General features: G+C 34.3%; 2 protein-coding genes across 5 annotated transcripts; one reads left to right on the top strand and one right to left on the bottom strand.

Moving 5' to 3' along the window:
- Positions 1-8: 8 nt before the first annotated feature.
- Positions 9-25,717, top strand: Whd (carnitine O-palmitoyltransferase whd). 2 transcript variants are annotated; one of them, XM_071783704.1, is made up of 15 exons: positions 9-327; positions 19,095-19,250; positions 19,376-19,512; positions 19,606-19,882; positions 20,085-20,408; positions 20,550-20,749; positions 20,820-21,024; positions 21,118-21,225; positions 21,316-21,341; positions 21,596-21,661; positions 22,715-22,826; positions 22,928-23,197; positions 23,275-23,424; positions 23,502-23,711; positions 23,882-25,717. In XM_071783704.1, the coding sequence occupies exons 2-15, from the start codon at positions 19,110-19,112 to the stop codon at positions 23,978-23,980; spliced, it is 2,325 nt and encodes a 774-aa protein (XP_071639805.1). In that variant the 5' UTR covers positions 9-327; positions 19,095-19,109; the 3' UTR covers positions 23,981-25,717. The 2 variants fall into 2 exon arrangements, with proteins under 2 accessions (XP_071639805.1, XP_071639806.1); XM_071783705.1 differs by lacking the exon at positions 21,596-21,661 and adding an exon at positions 22,089-22,151.
- On the bottom strand, positions 25,574-27,247 carry LOC139816305 (protein POLR1D). Of its 3 annotated transcripts, none has more exons than XM_071783719.1 (3): positions 27,061-27,247; positions 26,537-26,595; positions 25,574-26,055 (listed from the first exon to the last, which is right to left on the bottom strand). In XM_071783719.1, exons 2-3 carry the CDS (start codon positions 26,557-26,559, stop codon positions 25,839-25,841), a joined length of 240 nt encoding a protein of 79 aa, XP_071639820.1. In that variant the 5' UTR covers positions 26,560-26,595; positions 27,061-27,247; the 3' UTR covers positions 25,574-25,838. The 3 variants fall into 3 exon arrangements, with proteins under 3 accessions (XP_071639820.1, XP_071639821.1, XP_071639819.1); XM_071783720.1 differs by lacking the exon at positions 27,061-27,247 and adding an exon at positions 26,777-26,925; XM_071783718.1 differs by lacking the exon at positions 27,061-27,247 and adding an exon at positions 26,707-26,846.
- Positions 27,248-27,252: the final 5 nt, after the last annotated feature.

A 27,252-nucleotide genomic window follows, 5' to 3' on the forward strand; every position in this document is an offset into this window, starting at 1 on the left:
TCGGCGCCGCCGCGCCGTTCCGTGAGTTCCGTCCGGTTTGCGTTTGCGTCTTCCCTCAGTCTCAGTCCACAGCAGCGTTCCGACTTGTCAGGTTGTGTTTTTCGTCGCAACCGGTGCTACGCGGCGGAACGACGATCCGACCACAGTACACCGCGTAACGGGAAGTGCGTCTCGTCAGACCCGACGTGTCTCGGTCCGGCGGTTCCATCGCGTCGGACCTCCCGCCGCCGACGATCAAAACATCGACCACGAGGCACCAGCCCCAGCTGAAACGCCGCTTCCTCGTCTTCTCGCGTAAACCCTCGATCGGGACAGCACGCGCCGCCGGTGAGTATTACGCAGCCAGGCCGCGTCCACCACGTCCACGTAATCGAGAGTATCGAAACTGTTCTATTATTAGGAAGCGTAGAGAAAAAGAGACGAGGAAAGAGAGAGAGAGAGGGAGAGAGAGGGAAAGCGTGGCTTACATTTCGGCCCGGAGGCGCGGCCGCACGCCTCCGCGTTCCAACCAATCGCCTGCGAGCTTTAAGCTTCTCCTTCGTTTACCGAGATGCGTGTGCATGTTTTTCGAAGACACCGTAACATTTTTTTCTCTCTTTCGCGGGCCTCCCGCTTTTCCCCCTCAGCGGTTCTCTCTTTTCTCCCTCAGGGACGACAAAGTTAAATGGACTCCGCGCGGAGAATCGACCTTGCAGTCGTTACTCCGTCCATGTTTGAAACGGGAGAGTCACGCTTTCTCGTCTCTGCGAAACGTGACGGCGAGCAATGTGGCACGCGGGATGTGTATCTGGATCTCTACACGCGTGAGATTCGAATTACTACGTGGGTTCTACTGTATGCCCGCGGTGTAATAATTGATCAGTAAGAACCTAAGAACGGCATACGTGCCCGTTGACTACGCCAATGTATAGTGTTACGTCAACAGGAAATTAATAGGAAAATAACCACGTGAGACTCGAGATAATCTTCTGAAAAGTCTCGAGATTTTGAGATAAGGTGTCCTCCGCGCACAAATATTTTTACTGCTCGCCATTTATTAAATTATTTACGATGTCTTTAGTTCTTGTACTCAATTTTATAATTTATATTTATATCCGTGTCTATTTTTGAAACGTAGTTTTTTTTTCTTTTGATACAATGCCTTTTACGTTCTCCTCTTTACTGTCAGTATAAAATAAATAAACAATAAACCAGTCATTTCTTTAGAAGAACTCCGCTTTTGAAAACCCCGTTTTTTCCCTAATTCAGGGGAATGGGATGTTTACTCTGTTCTGGATATTTGCATTCTTTTCCTTATACATTATTAAATATTAAAGGGTGAAATTTAAACCAATATCTTGATACTACGTTTACGCGAGCGTTACTTCTGTAATAACTTACGATAATTCACTCGTTTACGCGGAGTAAATTATCGTAAGCTACTACAAAATCCCGTTTACGCAAAGGAAAATCCCGTTTACGCGAAGGAATTATCGTAAGTTACTACAGAAGTAACGCTCGCGTAAACGTAGTATGAGTCAAATAACATTTTGTTATTTTTAACTACCACGTGTACTTTAGTTTAGTCGAATCGGTTGAATTAATGCGTATTAAGTAGGAGCAGTGGTGAGAGAGAGAGAGAGAGAGAGAGAGAGAGAGAGAGAGAGAGAGAGAGAGAGAGAGAGACCTATATATAGGAATGGTTAAAAAAGACTTAAAGTATATCTAATTGATACTACGAATTTAACAGTGTATAGTTACTTGAAGCAATTATATAAAGACGTCTACAAGTATATTTCCCCCGGAGCAAAATTTCGGGTATTTACAACTACATTGATACCGCAGAATTCCGCTTGGTTTGGCAGATACTTTTTAACGGTGTCCGCGAGCGACATGCCATTACATTGCCAGACCTGTTCTATCGCTGATTGCGTTTTTTTGTTCTACACACAAGCTGCGCGAGTAACTGCGTGAGTGGTGGCCGAGGAGAGGGAAGATTACGGGGAGAAGAATGTGTATAGAAAGTACATTTTAAGGAGAGCAGATTTGTTGTTTCTTCGCTGCCGCCACCGCCGCCGCCGCTCTCTCGGTGTCCACGGTCACCGTCCCCCCGTGCCACGTGTGCACATTTTAAAATGTCAGCCGTCGAGCCGAATCCAAAGAAATACGACGCTTTGCGGCGATTTAAATGAGCGTTTTTTTTATCGCCTCCGCGCCGCGCCGTGCATACGTCGCTTTCCAATCTAGTCGACGTCCGCATAATTTTACGAGGTATCAGCGCTATCAATATGTTTATTGCTCGCGACGATCCGGATAGAATCGATTCACCGTAAGTTGGATAAAAACACGGCTTGGGATCTCGAGTGGCAGTTAGAGAAAGAAAAAATAGGATATCCTGTACACGTTTCGTTGTCATTTCTCGGAAAGAAAGGCGCTTTTCTAGCTTATCTCTAGCAAGAGGAGCACTTAAATGCGCCGTTAAATCAAGCGAAAATAGAGAAAATAAGTTATTCGCGCTTTTATCAGCCGAAACACATGAAGTGTGATTATATTGAGGTATATTGTTTATGACCAGGTACTGTTAACACTAAAGATTAGCATTATTGCTTTTCAAGCTAATAAAGTCGGTGAATGACTTTGTTATCGTATTGGAATTTTAAAGTTCCAAGCTGAAGATTGACCGTTCGATCTTCTCTGAAAAAAAAAAATCCCTTTCGCTATCTTCGGCTTACGAGCCGAATTAATGAATCTTTGTGAATTGCGCGAGCGTGAATCGTATTTTTAAACGAGTTTGACGAAGCTTATAAATGCGTGGATTTGAAAATTCAGCAATTCAGCTTCTATTCGACTTTAAGCCTTTGATTACGTATGAGTTCCGACGCGATTGCACGTCTTCCGCATGCTCCCCGTCACATTTGTTTGAAACAACGTAGAACGTAGCAGGATTCGACCGGTTCGAAGAGAAGGAAAGAATAACAAAAGCTACGATGCGCGACAGAGACGTGCATATTATTACGTAATACCGTACGGCTACGCATCTGAAATGCAAATGGACACGCCTGATCGTACCTGTCTCACAAAAGCAAAGTACAGTTAGGCAAATTCATTACGGCGCTACGTCAGTTCTGTCCAAATGTTTGTAGTATAAAGTATAACGATATGTAAGTAGCACGAAAGATAATATTTTCTCTGATAATGAGTGGAGTGTTTGCGGAAGGAACGGAAATTACGGAGGCAAAAAGGGAATCGTCTGGCAACTCAATAGAGTCATTGAATTGTATCTGTAGTCTGTACATATGCAAATGAAAATTTAGCACGTTATAGTGCTCTTTTGGATGCCACAATTCCGGCATTTTTCTCTCAATATTTTACGTTAAATCAAATGAACTCTATATATACATACTGGAATGAGTGTTCTATTGATTTGGCTGCTGTTGCCAGTGCCAATCACATAAAAATGACTCAGTGCGATTGACCAATCAGGTAGTATTAGAAAGAAAGAAGAGTACACCCAAAAGCACCTCTCACTGGCAACAGCCAGACCGATGAATCACTCATTCCAGTATGTATAGAGTTCAGTGATTAAACAGGACGAAAACATCCGGCGCTGGACTCTTTATTTATGTATTTTTTTTTTGGGATCAAAGTCCGCCTCTCAAAACAAGATTTATTAGACGCGACCAGCGACACACGTGTGCATGTTTCACGCACGCAAAGGCGATTGCACTTTTGCGGCTATCCAGACGGTTCATGTCGTGCGGTTAAATAGGGTGGCAGCTCGGGCGAAGAAAAGAGGAAGAGATGTGACGTAATATTTATTAGAGAAAATTATAGTAAAAGTTACATTTACGTAAACGGAGAAGAAGTAAAAGAGAAATTCAGTCAAAACAAATTATGGAACTTCAGAAAGCCGAAATAAATACATGATTCAATCGACACGTGCTTAATTAAAGTACATATAAATTTTATTATTAAGACATAATTATGCATTATAATTTTTGCACTTCTGCCTTTTCTCTTTGATAAATTAATTACTCTTATTCTGCGATTGTTTCATATATAGCACAAATAAATATTTAGTCTAATTTAATCTTTATTTATCTTTAGATGCTAAATTGTGCAATGTAATAACATTTGTAGCGTTTTGTAATGAATTACAAAAATATGTACTGTGTACTGTATAAGCACGTATTATTTTAAAGGTTTAAAATTTCTGTAAAATTTTGTTAAATTATTATTTTGAGTCTTGCTCAAATGAAATTTAGCCTGAGATAGTAGCTACTGTCGCAACATGACGGAATGCATAATAGTGCAACATACCTAATAAATGTTCTCTCTCTGCGACCACTGTCATAAGTGTCACAGCAAAACAGTCACTGATATCGACCTTCCTTACATCACTCTTTCGTACTGCGATTTATTTGGCCAATTTGTTTTAGTATTTAAAGGCGCAATTGAAGCATCTCATTATAATAAATCAAACAACCAGATATTTCGTAAATATAAGTCTTAAATTTAGCAATTAACTGTTTGAATTTAATAATTAATTATGTAGATAATATCCAGAAAACGTTGAATATTTATCTAAGAGAGAGAGAGAGAGAGAGAGAGAGAGAGAGAGAGAGAGAGAGAGAGAGCACTATTTCCTCTCGTAAAGCTTTTAAGAAACAAGATAGAATATATTAAATATTGTTTTTAATAATTAATTAATAAGTCACATGAGAAAAGAGGCGAGAAAACAAGGTTTTGAAATCGTGACACGTTTCGAAGACTTTCTACGTTTCATACTGTGGAGTAATCCATCATTAACATTGAATCTTAATAAAATAGCAGTTACATTTGAAAGTTCGACGTTTTCTTTAGACCTCAGCTTGGAGAATGCTTTTTCATGATAAAAGATGATGATAAATACATAGCAAGCGTTATCAATGTATAGTGTAATTCACGTTCGACGTTTTCTTTAAACCTCAGCATGTTTGGAGAATGCCTTTTCATGATAAAAGATGACGGTAAATACATAGCAGTATTATCAATGTGTACTGTAATTCGCGTGTAGGAAATGATGAAACATCCCTACAATCATAAATCCCACGTGCAAATTCCTGCTGTGAGATATTGCATTTATCTTGAACTTATTCTATAATTTCCAAATGATCGAATATCGCGTTTCCTTATATACGTATATGTCATGCAGATTGTTTCTGGATACATACAATTAAATGTCAAGGATGTGTAGATATTTCACAATCAGACTGATTTAGTTAGACTGGGAATGATGTTAGGTACGATACGTAAAATAAATTAAAGTATTTAAAATATATAATCGTCGATATATCAGATAAAAACGTTAATAGCAGAATGACGATTGTTCTAGTTTATTAAAAGTCGCACGGAAGCTTCCATGTTACACAAATTTACTCTCACAAGTATTAATATGATTAATAATATATATATATTTTTTTTTTCAAATATCGTTTATTATTAGGAAACTTTTTGATACATTTTATTGCTACTATTGATTCGCATTAATTTTAACTGTACTGAATATTTCACAATTATATCCATTGTTTCAAAAATATGGCTTTAAAATCTTCGTAAGTTTTTCCTTGAGGAATGAGGATTCTTTGTTCCTCATTTTACATTTCATAAACCTTCCTTGATCGAACAAGCTCAACAAGCCTTTATTGGCTCCCTTATTTCAAGGTAGGTCACAAGCTTCCTTCAGGAGGAGATGCAACCTTCTTAGCAGATGCGTAGAATATATTATAACCAAATATATAATCTCCAAAAGTCATCGGCACCTTGTTTTCATTTATGAAACAAGGCGGCCTTGGAGATTCAAGGAATCCTTCATGGAAGCTTCCTTAAAATAAGGAAGGACTACGAATACGAGTATAATATTTAGTGCAAAACATGTTTTATTTAACAAAAGTTCAAAGTGTCGAATGAAAGTCCACGGATAAAAATAATCGGCTTCCTGTACACGCAGCAAGTTATTTTCCGTGCAGTATTACGAAACGTTTCTGTTTTAGCTATGCGCAACAAACATATAGTACTGTAGATTTCTTATTTATTTATTTATTATCTACCTTTTATATGACGGTGATCAAAAATAACATTTAATTAACATTTAATCAGTATCATGAAAAAGAAAATAATAATTTGGAAGTTGATATGTATAAGTGTGAAGAAAGACATCGACTAAAACACGCTATAAATCTATGATAATTTTGTAAAAAAAGGTTTAAGTAAAAAATTTATGTAAATCGCTCTTATTTTTTTTTTTTTTTTTTTTTTTAATAAATTAAAAATGCTTATATATATATATATATATATATATATATATATAATTTCCTAAAGATTTAATCGCTATGTTCCATATTATATCTCGATACTTTAATATTATTTTCTGTATAACATACGCAAGCAAATTGTTAGCAAATAAGGATTGAAAATAATAACTTCTTTAAGTAAGGGAAAAATAAATGATTTCTACACGAAATATATTATTAATAAACGAATCTGTTAATGCAGCAAGTAACATTATATTAAATTAAGTTTTAAGATCTCTCTCTTTAATATTAATACATTTTATTTAAATATAAGTTAGCGATTATTTATGCTGAAAATTATTTATAACTTGATAACCCTATTGTTTCAAAATAATAATATCGCGAATGGCCACGATGACTAAAATAGCAGCAGTGATTTTCATTATTGTAACATTGTTGTTATTATCAGAGGTCAATATCCTTGAATAATCCATGTGTCATTATTTAAGAACCAGAAAAATTATCCATCATGAAAAGTCGCTTCTATTATACGTATTATAATATAGTCGCGTATATTATAATATAATCATCTCTTTGCATTAGTAGTTTATGATATAATAAATATAACGTTATATAATGAACATGATTAGCGGACTACACGAACCTCTTTGGTCAATTGAGATACGTGCAGATGTACAAAAAAGTAATTATGATATAAGAGTGATTAGATTCTATTAGAGCTGTTTTACGTGATTACATAACATTATTATTACGTTATTATTATAACTGCGCACAGCTATATACGCTTGCACTAGAATTATATCTTTCCAACTGAAGTACGACGGAGACTGATTCTATATACACATGATTAACACACGCGTCACATCCATGCGACGGTCAAAGTCCACTGCAGCAGCAAAAGTGCTGAAATACCAGTTATAATGTGGAATCCGGCCTTGGGCAGGTGCCTTCGTTTAATTTCATTTCGAAACGGCAAATTTTCTCTTCGTTGATGCCTTGACGATTCGCAAATTTAATACCTACCGTGATCCTTCCTTGTATTTTTCTATAGGCAAATCACATAGTGATACATCGATAATTTAGATGCCAATTTCACTGTATCTTATCTATGTATGCATTGAGTGCTCAAGTGTTTTCAAGCAATCTCGCACACTTCACGTGGTTTCTCTATAATTTATACTATTCTTTTGGTTTAAATAAACAAAATTCTAATTGTGTGCTATTGTTCACGTAACACCAGCATTTATCGCCGGCAAATATCTGTAACTAGATACTGTAGTTTTGCACTTTTAACTCACGGACGGTTTTATTGCGATTGCGTTATTTGTCTATTAACGAAATTCTATTGCGTAAAATACATACATCGCGGTGGGTGCATAGAGTCTTGCGTTATAGCGTAGAAAGTAGCTCCGTCATACTTCTCTTGTGGAGAGATACCTCCATTCGCCTCCTCCGTAATAAACCCGAAGGCCGTACCGTACAATGCATTGCAATTTAATCGCCGATTTCAGATCACCGACCGAAGAAAATATACCTGCTAATTCTAAGAGATACTGGTTATTATTTAATAATACGTAGTGCAGTATCAACTTTCTTATGTGTTATATGTACGAATATAAATTTGCGAGTGATGGTATTTGTGCGCGAGTTATTTTAAGTAATTTCTTCCTGAGAATCCGTGTAAAAAATCTTCAGCGGGTTAATCATTAAATCGATTTAAGTAAAATAAGTATAAGGCTTCATTCAAATAATACGCGTGAATAATAATACTAATGTCAAATTATGCAATATAAAAAGTAAAATTTTTAAGAAACTAAATATTAATGCAATATAAAGTAAAATGTTTGAGAAACTAAAAAATAGATTATGTACAAAACGTTGTCAAAAATTATAGAAAATGGAAAGGAAAACTTTAATATCCGATTTCTGACCATGAATTTGGTGTATTTGTAATGCAGAATAGTTCGCAAGGCAATTAAGAAAAAAATTCGCATATTGATAGTGTGTCAGATATGCTTCAGTATATACTTGAGTTAATATTGGATTTTGGAAAAGCAGTTTGTCTTTTATTTCAACTGAGAGCTCTATATCTATTTCGTTTGCTCGAGTCCCAGCTTCTGACACAACTGCAATGTAATTTTAATTCTTGGTAGTGCGATACGTTAAGACCGTTACACAATAAGACAGTCATTTCGCAACCAATTGCGAAGTCTAATTATTTTTAACAATAGGAACGTATATTTCCATAGATAAATGACGTCGTGTGCACGATATTACGTTGATTTGTTGATTATACATTTTGCGCGATGAGCGAGCGTATAATGTACATTTTCATCGTTATTGCTGTGTGCAATTAGAAGAAATATGTTTCGCGACGACGTCAATATAATTTTGTTTTTATTTCCCCTTGTTAACATTTAAATTTATTTTGATGATGCTTTACACCAATTACACAAAATAGTAATGCACTTTAAAATTACTTATAAATTGCGGGATATTATAATCATTTTTATGCGAGACATATTATCAGAATTATATTGATAAGAAAAAGAAACATAAGACTGATTTTCAAGGAATGTTTAACTTGGCACTTTTGCTGCCTGAAACCTTCTATAAGTGATGTTATGATCGCTCTACTTTAATATTTTTTTATCTCAGTTCAATTTGCAACGCAAATTATGTAAGATCCAAAAGAGCATCAGGAAACAGGAAATTTTAATGCTTGAACTCTTTTGCTTGAATAATTCCAAGTGTGCTTAAACATTCGTTTAAGACCCAATTTAGCGTTAAACACATCGCAAATTTAAGTGTGTTATTTTTACACGCATAAACGTCTAAAAATAACACGTTAGACTGAAACTCTTTTTACATGTTTCTTTATGTCTTAAATTACGTCATTTAATACGTTAAATCGTATTAAATTAAAAGTTAATACATTCAATCGTGTTAAATAACGTAATTTAAAACGGCAAGAAATGTGTAGGAAGAGCTTCAGCTATATTAGATTTTCAGTGTATGCGCATGCGATTCTAAAACATAATATTCAATCATGGATTTGACTTCAAAATTTCTTTCCTTGTTATGACTAAGGTACTTGAATATTATCAGCCTAAAAACCAATTGGTCGCTATCTAATGCTGAATAGTTAATATTACGTATCGCTTCAAAACTGCTCATGACCGCAATGAATCGCTTTATGGAAAAATTTTTTGCGAATCGCCTCTCTTCAGTGATATGCAGATTGTTTTGCCGATTAAATTTCCGGCGAATCGTAATGGTTTCCGACGGAAATTACATCACATTTCTTTATAAAATATAGATTATATAAATAATCTTGTCATTAGTCGGGATCGCACGCATAATATATCTCATGAAATATTTATGTGTGGATTCGATCACGAAATAAGTCGCAAATTAATTCATTACAATAAGGCAAATAACAATACATGCTTCATCGTTTGCGTTTTTTTAGACTTTGAGGACGCGCTCAGATTAATTAAAAATGTGCAGCACATGTGTGCGTTTTTGCTGCACGCTGAAGTGCGCATGTGACTTGTAAATTGCGTTATTAGAGTCATGAATAGCAATCAACAGATCGCCGATAAGTTAGGCGTGTATATACGTTAATGAGAGTGCAGGATATTTACGATTTGTTTATCTGGTTCGCGCAATCAGTCTCGAGGCCGTCGACAAGAATTTGGAGTAAATTCGTGAATGAGGAGGTAATCGTTGCGTATTGCCGCTTTTTGATAAGGAAGGCGTACGATGATATACGAAGTGGTATTAATCACTCGTTGCGGGTGTTTCGACGCGCGTCTTAATCGCGTCTGGTTCGAAGGTCGTTTCTTATACATGTTTGTTGCTGTTAATATCGAGCACTAACGCTACATTACACGAGATAATAGACCTGTTCTTTTTAATTGAACTTCTTGCACGGTTCATCTTTCCTCTTTTTCTTTTCACGTTGGAGAAAAAAAAAGAGAAAATATGAACTATATGTGCAAGAAGTTGAGCTAAAACGAACAGGCCTTATGACTCTTAGGTGCTGTAATGAGGAGCAATGCATTTTTTTTTAACAACGATTGATTAGATATGATACTCACGTTTATTGCGCATTATGCGTATTGCGTATGGCGCAAAAAGTAATCAACTCTTAGATAACATTAGATACCGGTTTATACAATAAGATATATATTTCATAAATGATTCCAATTTAGCGTTAAATATGTGGATACACAAGACAAGAGAACTTGTCTTTATTTTATTTTTTAGATCCCTATCTTTTTTTAAAATTTAATTATATTGGCAAATAAATGTTTTTATTTTTATTGCTACGACTGTTTCCTTATGGCAAAATGTAAGGGATAAGTCAGAGTAATTTAAGAGCGTAATAATTTCTTTTACATTTATAATCTTGTGTTAGAATATGTCAGTATAAAATTTGTTATAAAGATAGCATATAAATTAATTTGTTACAAAATATAACTTCTTGTATCTTACGCAATAACAAAAACGTCGTTATTGCAATTAACAGTGATTCCTTTCATGACGTAAGCACCCACTAAGAAGGGATTTTTAGAAATTCGATGCCTAAGCGGATGAAAAGGGGTAAAATGTGTTTTCACGGATTCTCCTCAATATCTCTTAGGTCTGATGAGATATCGACTTGGTTTTCGTAGTTGTTTTAAAGTAGTTACATGCCGTAGCGAAGCACGGGTATCAAGCTAATAATAATATTCTATCTTGGATTTTTGTAACAGGAAATTAAATAAATAAACATAAGCGTTTTTTCTACAAAATAGATGCAAAATTATGTATCGATGAATAAAGAATACTTGGACTATACATAAGTTAATTCACTCTTCCTTTATGCGCAGAATAATATTATAAGCTTATTAAAAACACGTATCGATTATGCGTATTGATTTTTAAGTCGGTAAAATTTAAGCTTACATAGGGTTTTATCATTTGATTTTTATTTGTTTATAAAATACGTTGATTATTATTGTTATCTTATGGAATAGAAATATTAAAGAATGTAATTATATTCAATTTTACATTCTTTTAATGCATCAAGATAAATCTTGGTAATAAGTTAACAAACCTCTATAAATATAATTGTTTAATTTACATTGCAAGGCCAATAGTTGGATCATTATATAGACTTTGTATTCTCCTTGAAACATCGAGGAAAAGCCAATATTTTTTTTAAACAAAGAACTATAGCAAAATAAGATGATGAGAAGAAGATTGCGAAGAATATAGAGACGAGAAAAAACAATGATTAATATTACTGAATGCTTTTGTTATCAAAATTAAAGAAAAACAATATAAATGATGATTTACGAAAAAAGTGAATTATTATTTCGAATTATATTATATTGTTATTGTAAATTATATTATTATTATTGTATTGTTATTTGATTGCATATCATTGATTCTTTTATTATTGCATTATTGGAATATTAAAAGCCACGTGGTAATTATTAACAGAAAATTATGTAGGGAGACATGCAAATGAATTGCAATTTAAGAATTAAATATCATCAAACAAATATCGAAGAGGAGCTATTGTATTAAATGAATTTTTTGCTGTTATTCAATGAGACATCGATAGCAAAATTTCTATTCTTAGCACGATGTTTGCGACTAAATAAACATGTGTTTGACGCGCTGTCGAAAATAGGCTCGTCTCTCGTCTAAATGATAAAGTCCTCGTTGGTAATATTGCGCGTTATCATCCAGACATCCAGACAGAAATTACACCGATAGGGAGATATCTTGACGTGGTTTCTCACACACAAGATACTTCACATTCACGTTGTGATCGAATCTTTTATCAGCGAACTCATTATATTTGGGTTAAGAAGGCATGTAACGTCTAAAACGGGTAAAAGAAATTGATTCTATTTTCAAATTACATAGGAAATTTAGAAATATCAAATTCTAGTCTATTCTAGTCTTAAAAAAGTACAGATAATGCGTTTATTTTAGGCAGCGAACAAAACAAAAGATACGAGTATCGATTACCACATAAGTGCTGGTCTACAACCTTGCTTTAAAGGATACACTGAAAAAAAGTTTGGTTAGAATAACCTAAGACTTGGTGAAATAGCTTCAACTAAAGGGTTTAGTGATTATGACGAAATATTTGGTTAATGTTAACAAATTTGGTTAATATTAACAAATTCGGTTAACATTAACCAAATATTTCGTCATAATCACTAAACCCTTTAGTTGAAGCTATTTCACCAAGTCTTAGGTTATTCTAACCAAACTTTTATATATATTTAAGCTCTAAGCCGTAAGAAATTGACCAATCACAGGCTGCATTCCGATATTCATTGTCAGCAACTTTCAGTACTGATGAAAATCTATAGTATATGTGACGTAAAATATAGATTTGCAGTACTGACAGTGAATATCGGAATGCAGCCACAGTCGAGTATTCTTCTCACATTCCACTGTGATTGGCCAGTTTCTTACGGTTCAGAGCTTAAATACCCTTTAAAGCAAGGTTGTAGGCCAGCACTAATGAAATAAGCACTAAGTCATTGACTATAAAAATCTGTACATAGTAATGTTTTAAGCATAGGTAAATTTTTAAAAGACGATAAACTAGCAATTATTTTCTTCATAAAGATCAACACAGTAGAAGCGGAAACTTTGCGACTAGACATCAGTATTATTATAACGTATCATAATTGTAATCGATTGACGTCAACGAGCGATACTACGTCTTCACGTTTGTTTTGTGAGCAATTATCATCACAAAGTTTGCACAATTTTCATTGGAATCCACGGGAGAGAATATATAAATCGCGCTGATTAACGCATCGCAATTATTTTTGATCCGTGAAATTTATCAGATTTTTACATATAAATTTAACAAATTGACATTGCATAACTAGTAAAAAAATATATAAACTTTTTCCTTGATTTTGTAAGCTGAGAAATGTATTTATTTCGAACCAACGCAAAGTGAAATAAATAATATATAAATCATTCTTTTTTTTTAATGTAGATTTTTTTATCTTATTTCTCACAGTCAGACGAAATATTTATTCCGTGTATGAATGCGATAAAGTAGTTACTAAATGTATTCGATCGAATTCGTTAGTTATATGCGAGAGTTTACTTGCAATTTGAGTTTTGGATCCGGAAAACTTTGAATAGCATTTGTTCAATATCTATATGGGAAATGGCTTGAGAAAATTTAGTGGATCTTTGGAATTTCAAGGTTCGAAATTAATTACAGCCCATGGTAGGAAAGTCATTTGTGGACTTTCAAGGTTTGTGTCAAACCGCAATATATGGTTAAATCGCGCACGTGGTTGTTTCAGCAGATCAAAGATCATTCAAGATTGCGCTAACGATTTTCACTTTGCTGGTGAAAGATCTCGTTGACTTAATGATACGGTTTACATCAAGAAGGGTTAGATAAGGAAATTTGCAAGTACGATTAACGTCATCAAGTAGATAGATATTTTGCATCGTCGAGTAAAGTTCAATGATAAGTCATGTTGCGATAGTAAATCATTGGAGATATTGGGCGTCTGCTTACGTACTGATCAAATGATGAAAAGTGCTATATCTGCACGATGAAAGTACAAACTTTCACTTATTAGTTTTATCTTTCACTAAGTATCATATAAAAAAGTTCTTCAACGCATCTCTTCGATGTCATAAGAGCATTAACGTAAGAGAGTAACGTATTATAAAAGTGTTATAATGCTTTCTCAGGTGCAAAATAATAGACATTTAAAAAATGACTTTTTAAGACTTCAAGTGATGCACATGGCACACAAGTAACACTTCACGACAACAAAGATATTAAATTCGTAAGAAATCTTCGTAAAGAATTGCATGGATAGCAATAATCGTTTCCGCTGACATTGCAATTACGTTTTCTTGTGGTCAGTTCATTCTTTGTCTAATCAGCTTTAGTAAAAATATTCAGGAAACAAAAAGTCAAGCAGAAATTCTAATCTCAAGATATTTAAAATTATACATCAACTAAATACTGTAGACACTTTATAATCTGATAAATTTATATTTGAATGTTTATCTTATAAAAAGTTTTATCTTAATCACGGATTTATTTTGTCAGAAGTGTGACATGTGATAATATATAATTATTATGTGTGACGGCGGATGAGAGGGCAGGCTTGAAGAGTAAATCAAATTATTTTAATAACGCGCTCATCGGACAAATTTCAGGATTAAATATCTGAACTCGATTTAGATTCGTAATCCTCTTTATCTAACGGGGTTACGCACGATAGGTGGTTGTTTACGTAAGTGCGCGGGTTTAAAAACGAGAGAAATAAGAGATAGAGAGAAGGGAAATAGAGGCTCGCTGCACGTGACTCGCATTAACGTCGAGATTGAACCTCTATAGACTGGTTTGATTAAGGTTATCATTGTTCCAATACTCTTTGCGCGTTTCAGAAACGCTATACTCGACTCCGTAGTGATCTCTGACGCATAACGCGATAAACTTGGACCCGTGTCTACATGTGTGCGTTTTTGCATACGCGTATTTCGCAGTGTTCACTGTCGAGACACTAATTGTCTTTACTTTTTCATGTTATCGTAACGACGGAGACAAGGCGTATCGCTTATAGATCCCAATAGTCGTAACGCGATATACAATAGAATCTCGCGCGTGAAAAAAAACACTTGTTAATTTTCAATGTCCGACCAATGAACGCTTTAAAAAAATATATTTTATTTTATAACTCGTGTTTCGACGTATTAGATATTTTTTCATAATGGTTTTTACAGAACCGTAATACCTGCACTTAACTTCAAACTTAAAAATGAGTTATACCCGCAGCTAGCTGTCAAGCTTTGTGCAATTTAAATTTAATTTACTACTTGATGAATTAATTTAGTGTTGTATACAATTTTATAATTACGCGGATTTAATTCGTTCAAAACTCTGTACATATTTACTGAGCAATTTTGCCTTTGATATCGCAAGTTTTTATCATCCATTACGTAAGTCCGTCTAGCACAAACGTTCTGCGTAATTGTTTCCGCATAAATTGCATTTGTCATTGACTTTGAAATTATAATTGTCATTGATTAACAGCTGGTTTTTGTTTTTCCGCGATACTTTTTGTGAAAAACTTTATTACTAATTAATCCCCTAGGTGAATGGAATACACGTGTATATCGCAGACAAATGAACCGTAGTACTCGACCTACTTATTGGCTTGGAAGAAATTTGCTCGATGTAGTTTATTTGCCACGATGGCACCGACATCGACATTCGTACGATTATCGAGCATATTTTTTAACTTGAGTTAAAAGAATGTATGAAAAGCGGCAAGCCCCCCAACATTGTTTCTCTTATCAGCGGCTTATCATGCCAGCGACTATTATATTTTGAATTGATAACAGGCGACCAATAAGATCGTCCAGCTAACTCACACCTACCAAGGACAAGACGCAGCCTGAGTAGTCTTCATTATGATCGTCGAACCGATTAGCCGTCGCAAACACCTTACTGTCGAATTAATTTTACGAGCGAGAGATACGGCGCAGCGTGGTAGATCCGAACGCGTCAAGAGATCGTGCTCAGTTATTCGTTAAGTTTATGACGGCTCTCCTAACGGGACGAGTCGTTGTTCAAAGTCCAAGGTTATTAGACGCATTCGCAAACGAGTATGGTTACTACCTGGGAATTGCGAATTGCTCATCCATGAGCTGAGGAGGATTTGGATTTTTCTCGAGAATATTTTCATGTAAAAGAAATTAGATAATATTTATACGAAGTTATTATTTATAAAAGTCGTGTAGCATTGCGTAAAATTGGACAAATATAAACATGTTACTTATATAATATTCTATTAGTCATTTTATTTAAGGATGCCTCATATCACTTTTAGAGAACATATATTTCCTGGACATTCCTAAGTTTAATTAAAATATTTTTCTGAAGTTGAAATTCGAGAAGACAGCATTATAGACTTTTACTGAGCGACGTGTCCGACATTTGTTACATTGCTAGTGAACCGGCTTTCCTGGTGAAATCAGCAGGAAAAGAACCCTCGAATGAATCAAGTAATGCACTCTCGCTAAAAAGTCTTCGATCTGAAAGCGACAAAGCGTGACGAACTGTCTACATATGTATGTGTCCGATCGCACATCCTCCTTGAATTATCGTTAATTACTCTCCTCTCTCTCTCTCTCTCTCTCTCTCTCTCTCTCTCTCTCTCTTTCTCTCTGTGATGCTAATATTTTTGCGACTTACAAGCAAACTTACGCGAGCGCGCGCGCGTGCGGGTTTCGTTAAATTAATCATATATCTCATATTGATCAGAAGCCGTCATCGAGACGTTCCTCTCTCGTTCTCCCGCTATTCCTCTCCATCATGACTCGAGTGGAAATCGAGTGAAACGCAGACGGACTTTCTATCTCGCACGCAGCGCGCTTTTGTAACACGCGTATGAGCCAAAATTGTAACACGGGAGAAGACCGCCCTCAGCTCTTGATCCTTGGTTCACGTAACATCCTCTAATCGGTTCCGAACGCTTCGCATTACGCACATGTTCCGTGACCTAGAATATATATATTTATTATTTTTTAAAATGAATTTTTTGCGCAGGACTTTCACTTCGCAATGACTGCCAACTCGCGTAATATGCTATTATTGCTCGATGACGGAAATTAATCCTATAAAGCAATAATAAAGCAATAATTTGACGCACGAGATAGAAAAAAGTGAGAGGCTTTTATATATTTTATATTAAAAAAAAATACACCTGAAGCAGTCGCGATTTTGTACGATGTGTAGTAGCACCGTATTTTAATCTACCAAATTAAAGGTTTTTTCAGGGTATATTGCTTATTAATTACATATATGTGATAGATGACGGTTCTAAGTTTATCGTGTTAAATATGTGGGATTTTTATTATAAAAACTTATTTTTTTACATACTATTAATCTTAGTTAATAATGCTTATTTTTCGTATGATTAATATTTTGACTTAGCATTCCGAATTCTAATACATTTTTTTGTTTTATTTTAAGGCTCCTATTTTCTACAACCCGTATTGAAAATTGATGTCAAAATCGAGAATATTATGAATTTTTTGCTTACAATATATAAATTATTTTTTTTGTATTACTTGCATTTAATAAATTATACTGAAAATTGACTTTCTTATAATTCTGTATTGATGAATGGAGGTAGATCTCACGACGATTTTAATTCAGATTTACAGTAATAATAAAACTTACAGCTTCTTAATATACGAGTGTTTTTGATATATTTTATCAATTTATATTTTCAAAAGCGTGTGCGGTGGTATGTGAAAAAGTCAATTTTCACATCAATGTCAACAAACATTTTGATGTATGTTGCACGAAAAAGATTCCGATGTCGTAACTCGACGTTGCGACAAAACAGGAGCATTAGGGACTTAAGGCCCGGGCACATAGAAAAACTTAAGCAGTAAGACGTTAGCAGTAAACAAATCAGTCAATCACAGTCAAGAACTTAAGACAAAACGTAAGCAGTACCGAATCCATATCGTTGATTTCCTTACTGCTTACGTCTTACTGCTTAAGTTTTTCTATGTCCCCGGGCCTTTAACCTTTAGACCGCCGGAAAGCCTAAATATAGGCTCTACGTATAATCGGAACTTTGTATATGTTATATATAAGATATAAGCACAACAATTTGAGGACTTTCTAAGAGGATTAAAGCTCATCAAATGCCGGCGCTCTAAAGGTTAAGAATATTGCGAATGGAATTTATAGTTTCTGTAAAAAGAATGGAGAACGGTGGGAGGGGGAATGAACAAAAGTTGTGTGCGAAGTTTTAGACCGAGGATAAATACAGTCGCTATTAGGTATTCCTTTGAAAAGTCGAATATGTGCTTGACCTTTATAAATAAGTCCACGGTGGACGGCGATTTGCAAGAGTACACCGAACTCGTTACCACACGATGGCCTGTATTTACCAGCTTGGCGACGTTCTACAACGCGTTCACGCACGCACTCGTGCGCACCGCAATTGCAGCTTTTAAGTAAGGTCAACTGGTGCATCTGCGTTCACTCTGCATCGTTGTCATGCACCGCTACGATCGCGCAACTCGTCACGACGAGATTGCTCTTTCTCTGTCGTTTACCCGACGTATCTCTTTCTTGAAAGAACTGTGATATGATTTTGCCTCATTATCCAGTAAAAACTAGTTTTTTTTTCTTCATTAAACTTTAACTTTTATATATTTGCATTCTGGACTGGTATACGGATATCCTGATATCCTTGTGTTCTGGACCTTGATGTGCTCTCGATGCTGTTTTTTTCCATCATTCAGAACACCATATTTTATTTAACACACTGCGCGGACAACGTGTTTTTAGAGTACTCATCCAGACACCTTGGGACTAATTTTAAGTCCAAAGGGTTTTTGAAAGCGTTTCTGTGTTACAAAAAATCTATAAAAATTCATGTATTATCTTTCACAAAGTGATTTCTATAGATAGGCCGGAACTGTTGCAATTTTTTTTAAGTGTTGAAACGTCAGGAGAAAACTGTAAAATACGAAAAATCGATTGTGCCTTCACTGCAAATCTAAATGTGTTATTTTAGCTGATGCTCTTCTTACGCATTTCTTGCTGTTTTAGATGCAGTCATTTAACACGGTTGAACGTATTAATACGATTAAACGTGTGGATTTATAGTGAATTAAAAGGCCCAGCGTTAATTTATTTTACTTCGTACTTTATCATTTTAATGGCAATGCGAGCATAAGCTAGTGAAGAATATTAATTCTTATATAAATTTCAACGTACGAATTTTACAGGAAGACTAACGCAGGATGGCGGAAGCCCATTCGGCCGTAGCATTCAGCTTCTCGATAACACACGAAGGATGGGACGTAAACTTCGATCGAGAGGTGCTCCATTTGGTCTGGCTTTCTGGTATACGGTCGTGGAAGAAGAGATTATTCCGATTTCAGGTGAGTCGCGGTGTTCTGACGCGAGCACCAATTTGAACGTTTTTTTATACCAGGACAAATATCGAATACGAATATGAAATAATGAATATTATTAACGTATATCTTACCATTCGTTCTGTTCACAGAACAATCTTAAAAGTGGAGTTTATCCGGCTTCTTTGGAGAGCCTATGGGTCACTGTGATTTTAGTAACGGCGATACACTTTGCTGGTTACAAGGTTCCGTATGACCTCGTCGGGAAAGTTTCACCGTATCTTTCTGGGTAAGTCTATATAATTTTACGTTTCAATTACAAATTATTTACGATTCATTGCACGGATTAGCAATAATTAATAATTGTTATTTCTTTCGACAGATCGTCGATACTCGCGCACCTAGCAGGTTCCTTCGTGGTCGGACTGTTTTTATGGTTGGCGGTCATATACGCGATTCGGTATACGCTGAAGCTGTTACTCATGTACAAAGGATGGATGTATGAAGCAAGAGGCAAAGGTCGCAGGCCATCGAAGTTCACCCAAGTCTGGCTCTTGCTGGTGAAACTGTTCTCAGGTTGGCATAAGCCCATGCTGTACAGCTTCCAAGGATCACTGCCACGATTGCCGCTACCGACAGTACCTGATACTATGAAACGGGTTAGATCAACGTATTTTATTATCTTATGTTAGACATGAATGAGTATGTCATTTCTCGTACGCTTAAATTGAATTCGATATTATCGTTAGTCCAGTGAATGTTTTAATCTAGCTCTTAGCTTTAGTCCACAACTTTAGGACTCTAGGCCCATTTCTCTTTAACATTGTAGTGGAAAAATCAAAGTATTGTACATTTAAATAGTATCTGAGGAGCGTACGGCCGTTGCTCGACGACGAGAATTACGCTCGCATGGAAAGGCTGGCCAACGAGTTCCAGAACGGCATCGGAGTCAAGCTGCAGCGTTACCTGGTTCTTAAATCTTGGTGGACCACCAACTATGTATCCGATTGGTGGGAGGAGTACGTTTATTTGCGCGGAAGATCGCCTCTAATGGTCAACTCGAATTTCTATGGAATCGACGCCATCCTTTCGCATCCAACGAACGTGCAAGCCGCGCGAGCCGCAGCCGTAATATATTCCTGCTTACAATATAGACGTCTTATCGAACGCCAGGAATTGGAACCGGTTAGTTATTTTTTTTGTTAGTTTATTATTACATTTTTACACGAAATGAAGAGATTTTCATACATATTAGTATATTGTATGTTGTATCACACAAGTTCAATCACATAAGACTTATATTTCAAAAATTATGTACATTTTCAGATTCTAGTACAAGGAATAGTACCATTGTGTTCTTGGCAATATGAAAGAGTGTTCAATACTACACGAATTCCAGGAATTGAAGTTGACAAAATCGTGCATTATCAAGATGCTAAACATGTTGTAGTGTATCATAAGGGCAGATATTTTAAAGTTTTAATTTATTACCGTAACAGAATTCTTCAAGCCTGTGAGATAGAACTGTAAGTTATTATTATTTTATTGGTATGCATTTTTATTACACGCCTGTAATACGATAATATCGTTTTATAGTCAGATTCAACAAATTTTGGATGACGATTCAACACCATCGGAGGGAGAGGAGAAATTGGCTGCTTTAACAGCTGGCGAGAGAACTGCCTGGGCGCAAGCCAGGAAAGACTTCTTCGCGAAAGGTGTAAATAAGGCTTCTTTGGATATTATTGAAAAGGCCGCATTTGTGGTCGCATTGGACGATGTACCTTATGAATATGATCCAGTACGTTATCTAATAAAATAAAAACATTTTTGAACAATATAAATATTAATTTGCAAACTCTAATATAATTATTACAATCATTTCGTGCTTTAGAAACACCCAGAAAAATTAGATCGTTATGGTAGGATCCTGTTACATGGAAAAGGATACGATCGATGGTTCGATAAATCTTTTACGCTATGTATTGGAAACAATGGCAGAGTGAGTAATATTAGTATATCTTTATAATTGAATTATTAGAATTGATTATCATTAGCTTCAATGTTTTATAAAAATAATTCCTGTTCGCAGATTGGCTTCAACGCAGAGCATTCTTGGTGAGTATACACTTTATGTGAATTTTTTACAAATAATAAAACCATTGATATTTTTATAAAATGTTTTCTTACATGAAGAAATAATTTAGAAAAATTATGCATATATTTTTAGTATAGACAAACATAAAGCACGTATTTGTTATACACAATATATTACGAAGCATTAGACTTATATTTTTATCAATATAAAAAAATTGATTTACATACTTTATGTATATATTGAAACACTGCATATAATGATAAGTAATGAGCAGGGCAGATGCTGCAATCATGTCACACTTATGGGAGTACATAGTATGTTCGGAGTTCCTGGACCGACAGTAAGAATTACAATCCATAGCTCATATTATTTATTTTGCATATCTATCTCTTCTTCTGCTTCTGAAAGAGTTGTATATTACTGTCTATTTCTTGTCTATTAATTTGAAGTCTATTTCTTGTGTGTCAAGGACTTATATGGAAATAGTTTGGATTGCGAAATATATGTACATATATCTTTTTTTTATTTAAAAGATCTTTTTTAGCAAATCTTTAGTGTCTTCGAGCGTTCTTCATCTTTAAAGCAGCAGTCATCTTTAAAGTTCTATGGGGTTCTTGCTATGCTTATGTTTCAGTCTCCCAAATCCTAAATATTACGTTTCCTGGAGGTTACCTTTCTCTGTCGGATACTTTATACTGACGACGAGTGCTTTTCACGTTTCTCTTTCGCATTTTGTCTTTAATGTTTCTTTCTTATGTGCTTACTAGGGCTGATGCACCAGTGCTCGGAACTCTATGGGAGTTTATTATGGCTGCTGATAATGAAATCGGGTAATTTTTGTTGTGTTCTTACACGGTTTGATGGGCAAATTACTAACTACTCATTTGTATCATTCCTAACAATTGTATAAGTTCTTTTGCGTTTTAATTATTATTATATAATGATTGACTCTCTTTTATATTTTTATAAGCGTTTCTACATTAATTTTCGCTTGCTTGCTTTTTAATATGTCAAAATATAATTATCTGTTTAATCGTTATCATGTTATAAATATATGATTAAGACTTTTAAATAAAAAGTTATTACTTAAGATAATTGAATGAAACTGTTGATTAGTTTAATTAGTACATACAATAAAATATATTTAGATTTGCATGATATTGTGAAAAGAATATTTGGAAAGTAAGGGCCAATTAAATCAATTTGCTTTGTTGATTTTAAGTTCATTTCAAATAATTTATTGATAAACAATAATAGTAAACGTAATATTTAGTCTTTACTTTTCAAATAAAGCATGATAACGTAGTTTTCTTCATGAATTTAGCTCTTTCAATGAAGTAAAATATTGAAATTTAAAATTTCCTATTATTTAAAAAATGTGTATTATTCTCAGATATAAAGACGGACATAATGCAGGTACTCCGGAATTTACACCTCCAGCTCCAACTCGATTACAGTGGGATTTAAGTGGCAAATGTATTGAAGCTATTGAACAATCTTATCAGGTAATAATAATTAATCTCGTTCCACCTAAATATAGCGCATATACTATATTTAGCAAGTATAATAATATTTTATATAACAATTGATTTTTTAAACTCGACAGGTAGCGCATAGTATATTGAACGATGTTGAATTACGTATTTACGTGCACGATACGTATGGCAAAGGTTTGATGAAGGCTCATTCCATATCACCAGACGCTTATATACAAATGGCGTTACAATTGGCGTATTACCGCGATGCTGGCAAATTTAATTTAACTTATGAAGCTTCCATGACGAGATTGTTCCGAGAAGGTAGAACAGAAACGGTCAGACCGTGCACCATTGAATCTTCTAAATGGGTGAAAGCAATGGAAGATAAAACAACAACGGTAAAAATAAAATAATAAATGAAAAGATATAAAGATTTTCCTTCTTCGTGTACTAAGCGATTTCTCTTTTAATATAGGTAACAGAAAAAATCAAATTGTTAATGGATGGAGTAGCGAGACATCAAAAAGGTTATCAAGATGCTATGTGTGGTAAAGGAATAGATAGGCACCTGTTCTGTTTGTATGTGGTATCGAAGTACTTAGAAGTAGATTCACCATTTTTGAAGGTAATTGTTTTATAATCCTTTGCAATACAATAATCGAAATGTAATCTTATTAAACGCGATGAATGCTTCTATTATAGGAAGTTCTAAGCGAGCCATGGAGATTATCAACATCGCAAACTCCACACGGCCAAACTTCGAAATTGGATTTGAAGAAGTATCCTAATTGCATTTCAGCTGGTGGTGGATTTGGTCCTGTGGCCGATGATGGCTATGGCGTTTCTTATATAATTGCGGGAGAAAATCTTTTATTTTTCCATGTTTCTAGTAAACGATCTTCGTCAAAAACGGTAAAATAATTAATATTTTCAGTTTCATTACTATAACCATCCTTTTATATTTATTGTTCTTTAAATATTTGCATTGTCTTTATTATATTCCATAATTGTTCATTTATATTAAAAGATAATGTAATGATAATTTATATCTCCTGATAATAAAATAATTTCGTTATTTTTAGGATGCCGCCAGATTTGCAAAACAAATTGAAAAAGCTCTTGGCGATATGAAAGACTTGCTAGAACAGAAAAAGAAAATACATCAGAACGGATCTGCGTAATTTATTCATTCACCTGTAGCGGCGTGCAAAAGTAATTATAAACTGCGCAATGAAGCGGGATTTATAACTACAGATAACTTTTCTTGGCTTATGGAAGGATTTAACAATGTAAACATAATTTAATGCTTAATATAATTTTCTTAAGGCAGTTTTTTCATAGGCAATTATTTTAGTAAAGGTTATAGGAAAGAATAATGGGCCCAAAATTTAAGATACGTTATAGGCATTGCACATATAGTAGATTTTTATAGAATCATTTCACGTTTGTCACATATATACAATATATATATATAAATATATATATAAATATATATATATATTATATATAAATATATATATAAATATATGTATATATATATATATATATATATATATATATATATATCATTATCATAAATATCATCTTTATTATTAAATAATCGTTTATAAACTGACAATTTATGCGTGATTTATAACAATATTGCACAGCAGAAGTGTGCATAAAAGTACAAGTACCAAATCTCCATTGCTTGCTGTACAATACTGCAAATAAAAAAAATATTTGACATTAATATATGACTGCAGGAACATAAAAAATGATTGTAAATTTCATTACTTATTAAAATTGTTGAAATTCTTTACACATGTGATATAAAGAAATATGTTATCAAAGTTAAAGTTTTTAGATATTGGATAACCGAATTTCGAAAGATTTACTATGAGTACATATTATTACATTGCATATCTACTGCAAGAAATGGTTTTATAATTTCATTATGCGTATATATATATATATAAATATGTACTATATCCTATCATAATTTAACATCAAGGAGTCATTTGTATGCAATGCAATTTAAGCATATGAGAAATTATATTTTCTCCATGAATATGCACAAGTGGTAGACAAGTATTGCCTATATCTTAATATGAAGAGACATCTCAATCTATATCAGTCTCATCAATTTAATACCCGATGAGATAGGGATGTAAAACTACGAATATGTGATTACTCTTTCTTTTTTAAGCAAACGTTTAAGCGATGCCATATATTAATATGTGCAACTTATCAATGCAAAATATTTTAACTATAAGTAATGACTAACTGTAAGCGATTTTATAACTTAGAACGGAAGCGATTACATTCTCCTATCACATATTTGTTAAAGGTATATTTAAAGATATTGGTGCTTTTTTTAAGCCTTGTTATTATATTTGGTGGTGTTATAATTAAACATTATTGAGATATTTAAGCGCAAGAGAGATATGAAATGCAAGATGATAAGATAGGAATATACATAACATTTTTGTACACTTAATTTCATCTTTGTACATTGAATGAAAATTCTGATAATGATTGTAAACATTAGATGTGAAATTGTACAATAGAATTTCGTCTGTTAGCTCTGTAAAGCAACTCTGACACCATTGTACATAGAATTTCTATGAAAATTACAACTACATTGCGGAAGGTAGACTGAAAGATCTAAAATATGCTTACCAATCAAGAACAAAATATGTAAAATATTTAAATATTGGCAGGAAAAGAAACACTATCAGATATTTGCAAAGCATTCGAAATATTTTTGTACAATATTGACAATTGATCAATAATTCATTTTATACCGTTTATTGGAATATTTATATAGAATTCTTTTTTATTCCATACAAAAATATGTAATATTTGATCATAACATGAATGTACTGTAATATAGAATAAATAAAAACAACTACGGTCGTTTACTTTAGTAACAATTACATTTAAATACGTTTACACATCTTTTCCCTTCTCTCTTAACAAGAAATGAGAAATTCTAAAAAATACACACCAGAAATATATATATTAATACAAATACACGAGAACGATACTATGTGTACATTACGATTTTTTAACAGTGTCCGCTTTACGTGATGGAACTTTCACTTTTTCTTGCTTCACTGATCGATGCTTGTTCGATATTACTGCATTTCGTAATGTTGAATGGAGGAATCTTTTGTTGACGGTTTCTTTAGGTTTCACCCATCCACTGGGACCCATTATTTCAGCCCTTCGTGCACCAAGCTTGGCTTCTTCCAGTAAAGCTTCGGCTGCCAGCCTAAAAGAATACATATTTATATTTCGTTGCAACAGTGCTATTGCACAACTACAAAAATGAAGTTATAATAAGTGAGATAATCTTTATTTTTTGCGTGTTTTTCTTTTTATAAAATACCTATAAATCTTGCTCATTATATTGATACGTAGAACACTAGTAACACGGGCGATATACAACCATAGTTAAGTGGCTTGTTAATATTTCAAGAATCTAATTCTTTAAATAAAAAAAATTAATAAAAATCTAGCAATATTCACATGCAAATATTCAGAATATTCCATTGTTGTCCAAGTGAAATAAATTTGTATTACTTTTTACAACGTAAAATATTCAGAGGTGAAATCATGTGTCTAATTTTATTTAATTTCAGATAAAAATTAAAACCAACTGTCATTCTCCAGACAGAAACATCTCGTACTACATTACTACATCGTGAAACATTACGTAAATGTAGTAACAGTGCACAGTGAAATCGTATTACCTATTCAATGTTTCATCATCCATGTTCACCTGTCGCGACCTGTTATTGTCTCGAATTCTCTGAAAGAAACAAGTGAAAATATTACATAAATATTACGGGATACCCGTGATTGCACGCATACAGATTACGTTTTGGCGAATGCGACACGCCTGATGTATTTAGCCTTTTACCATGAAAACATCACGTAGCACCGAGCTACCATTTCGTAAAAATTATCAAAATTGTCAGAGACTGTCATACCAAAGTCGCACGCGACGGACACTTCCGCGATGATAATCCGTGATAATCGCGATAACGCTGACGACAGCTGATAACAAGATGGCTGTTTTCACAGCTGATTCAGGCACGAAGAATGCTCGGGACTATGATACGGAATTCACTTGAGAGAATTCTTCATCGCAGGCGTATGCGAACGATATAACATAAAAAATTCGTTGCTGTCTCGTAGCGGGACGTTCGCGAGAGCAACACCCGCGGCGATTATCGCAGCTCGCGTTAAACATGATAAATTTGAAATGGAATACCGTCAATTTAGCGGCGCCTGCAAATTCTTTTAATAGTTCCCGATTAGATAGCGAAGAATCCGCTCGATTCAATTGTACACATGCTCTGTCGTTCCTCTCCTTCTGTCCTCGAGGCTCGAACGTGTTTCCTTATTTCACTTTCAAGGCGGGACGGGAGGCGGGACGTGTTGATTGTGTTGAGCTTTGAGCTTC

Source organism: Temnothorax longispinosus, chromosome 7 (assembly GCF_030848805.1).
Source record: "Temnothorax longispinosus isolate EJ_2023e chromosome 7, Tlon_JGU_v1, whole genome shotgun sequence".
NCBI classification, from domain to species: domain Eukaryota; kingdom Metazoa; phylum Arthropoda; class Insecta; order Hymenoptera; family Formicidae; genus Temnothorax; species Temnothorax longispinosus.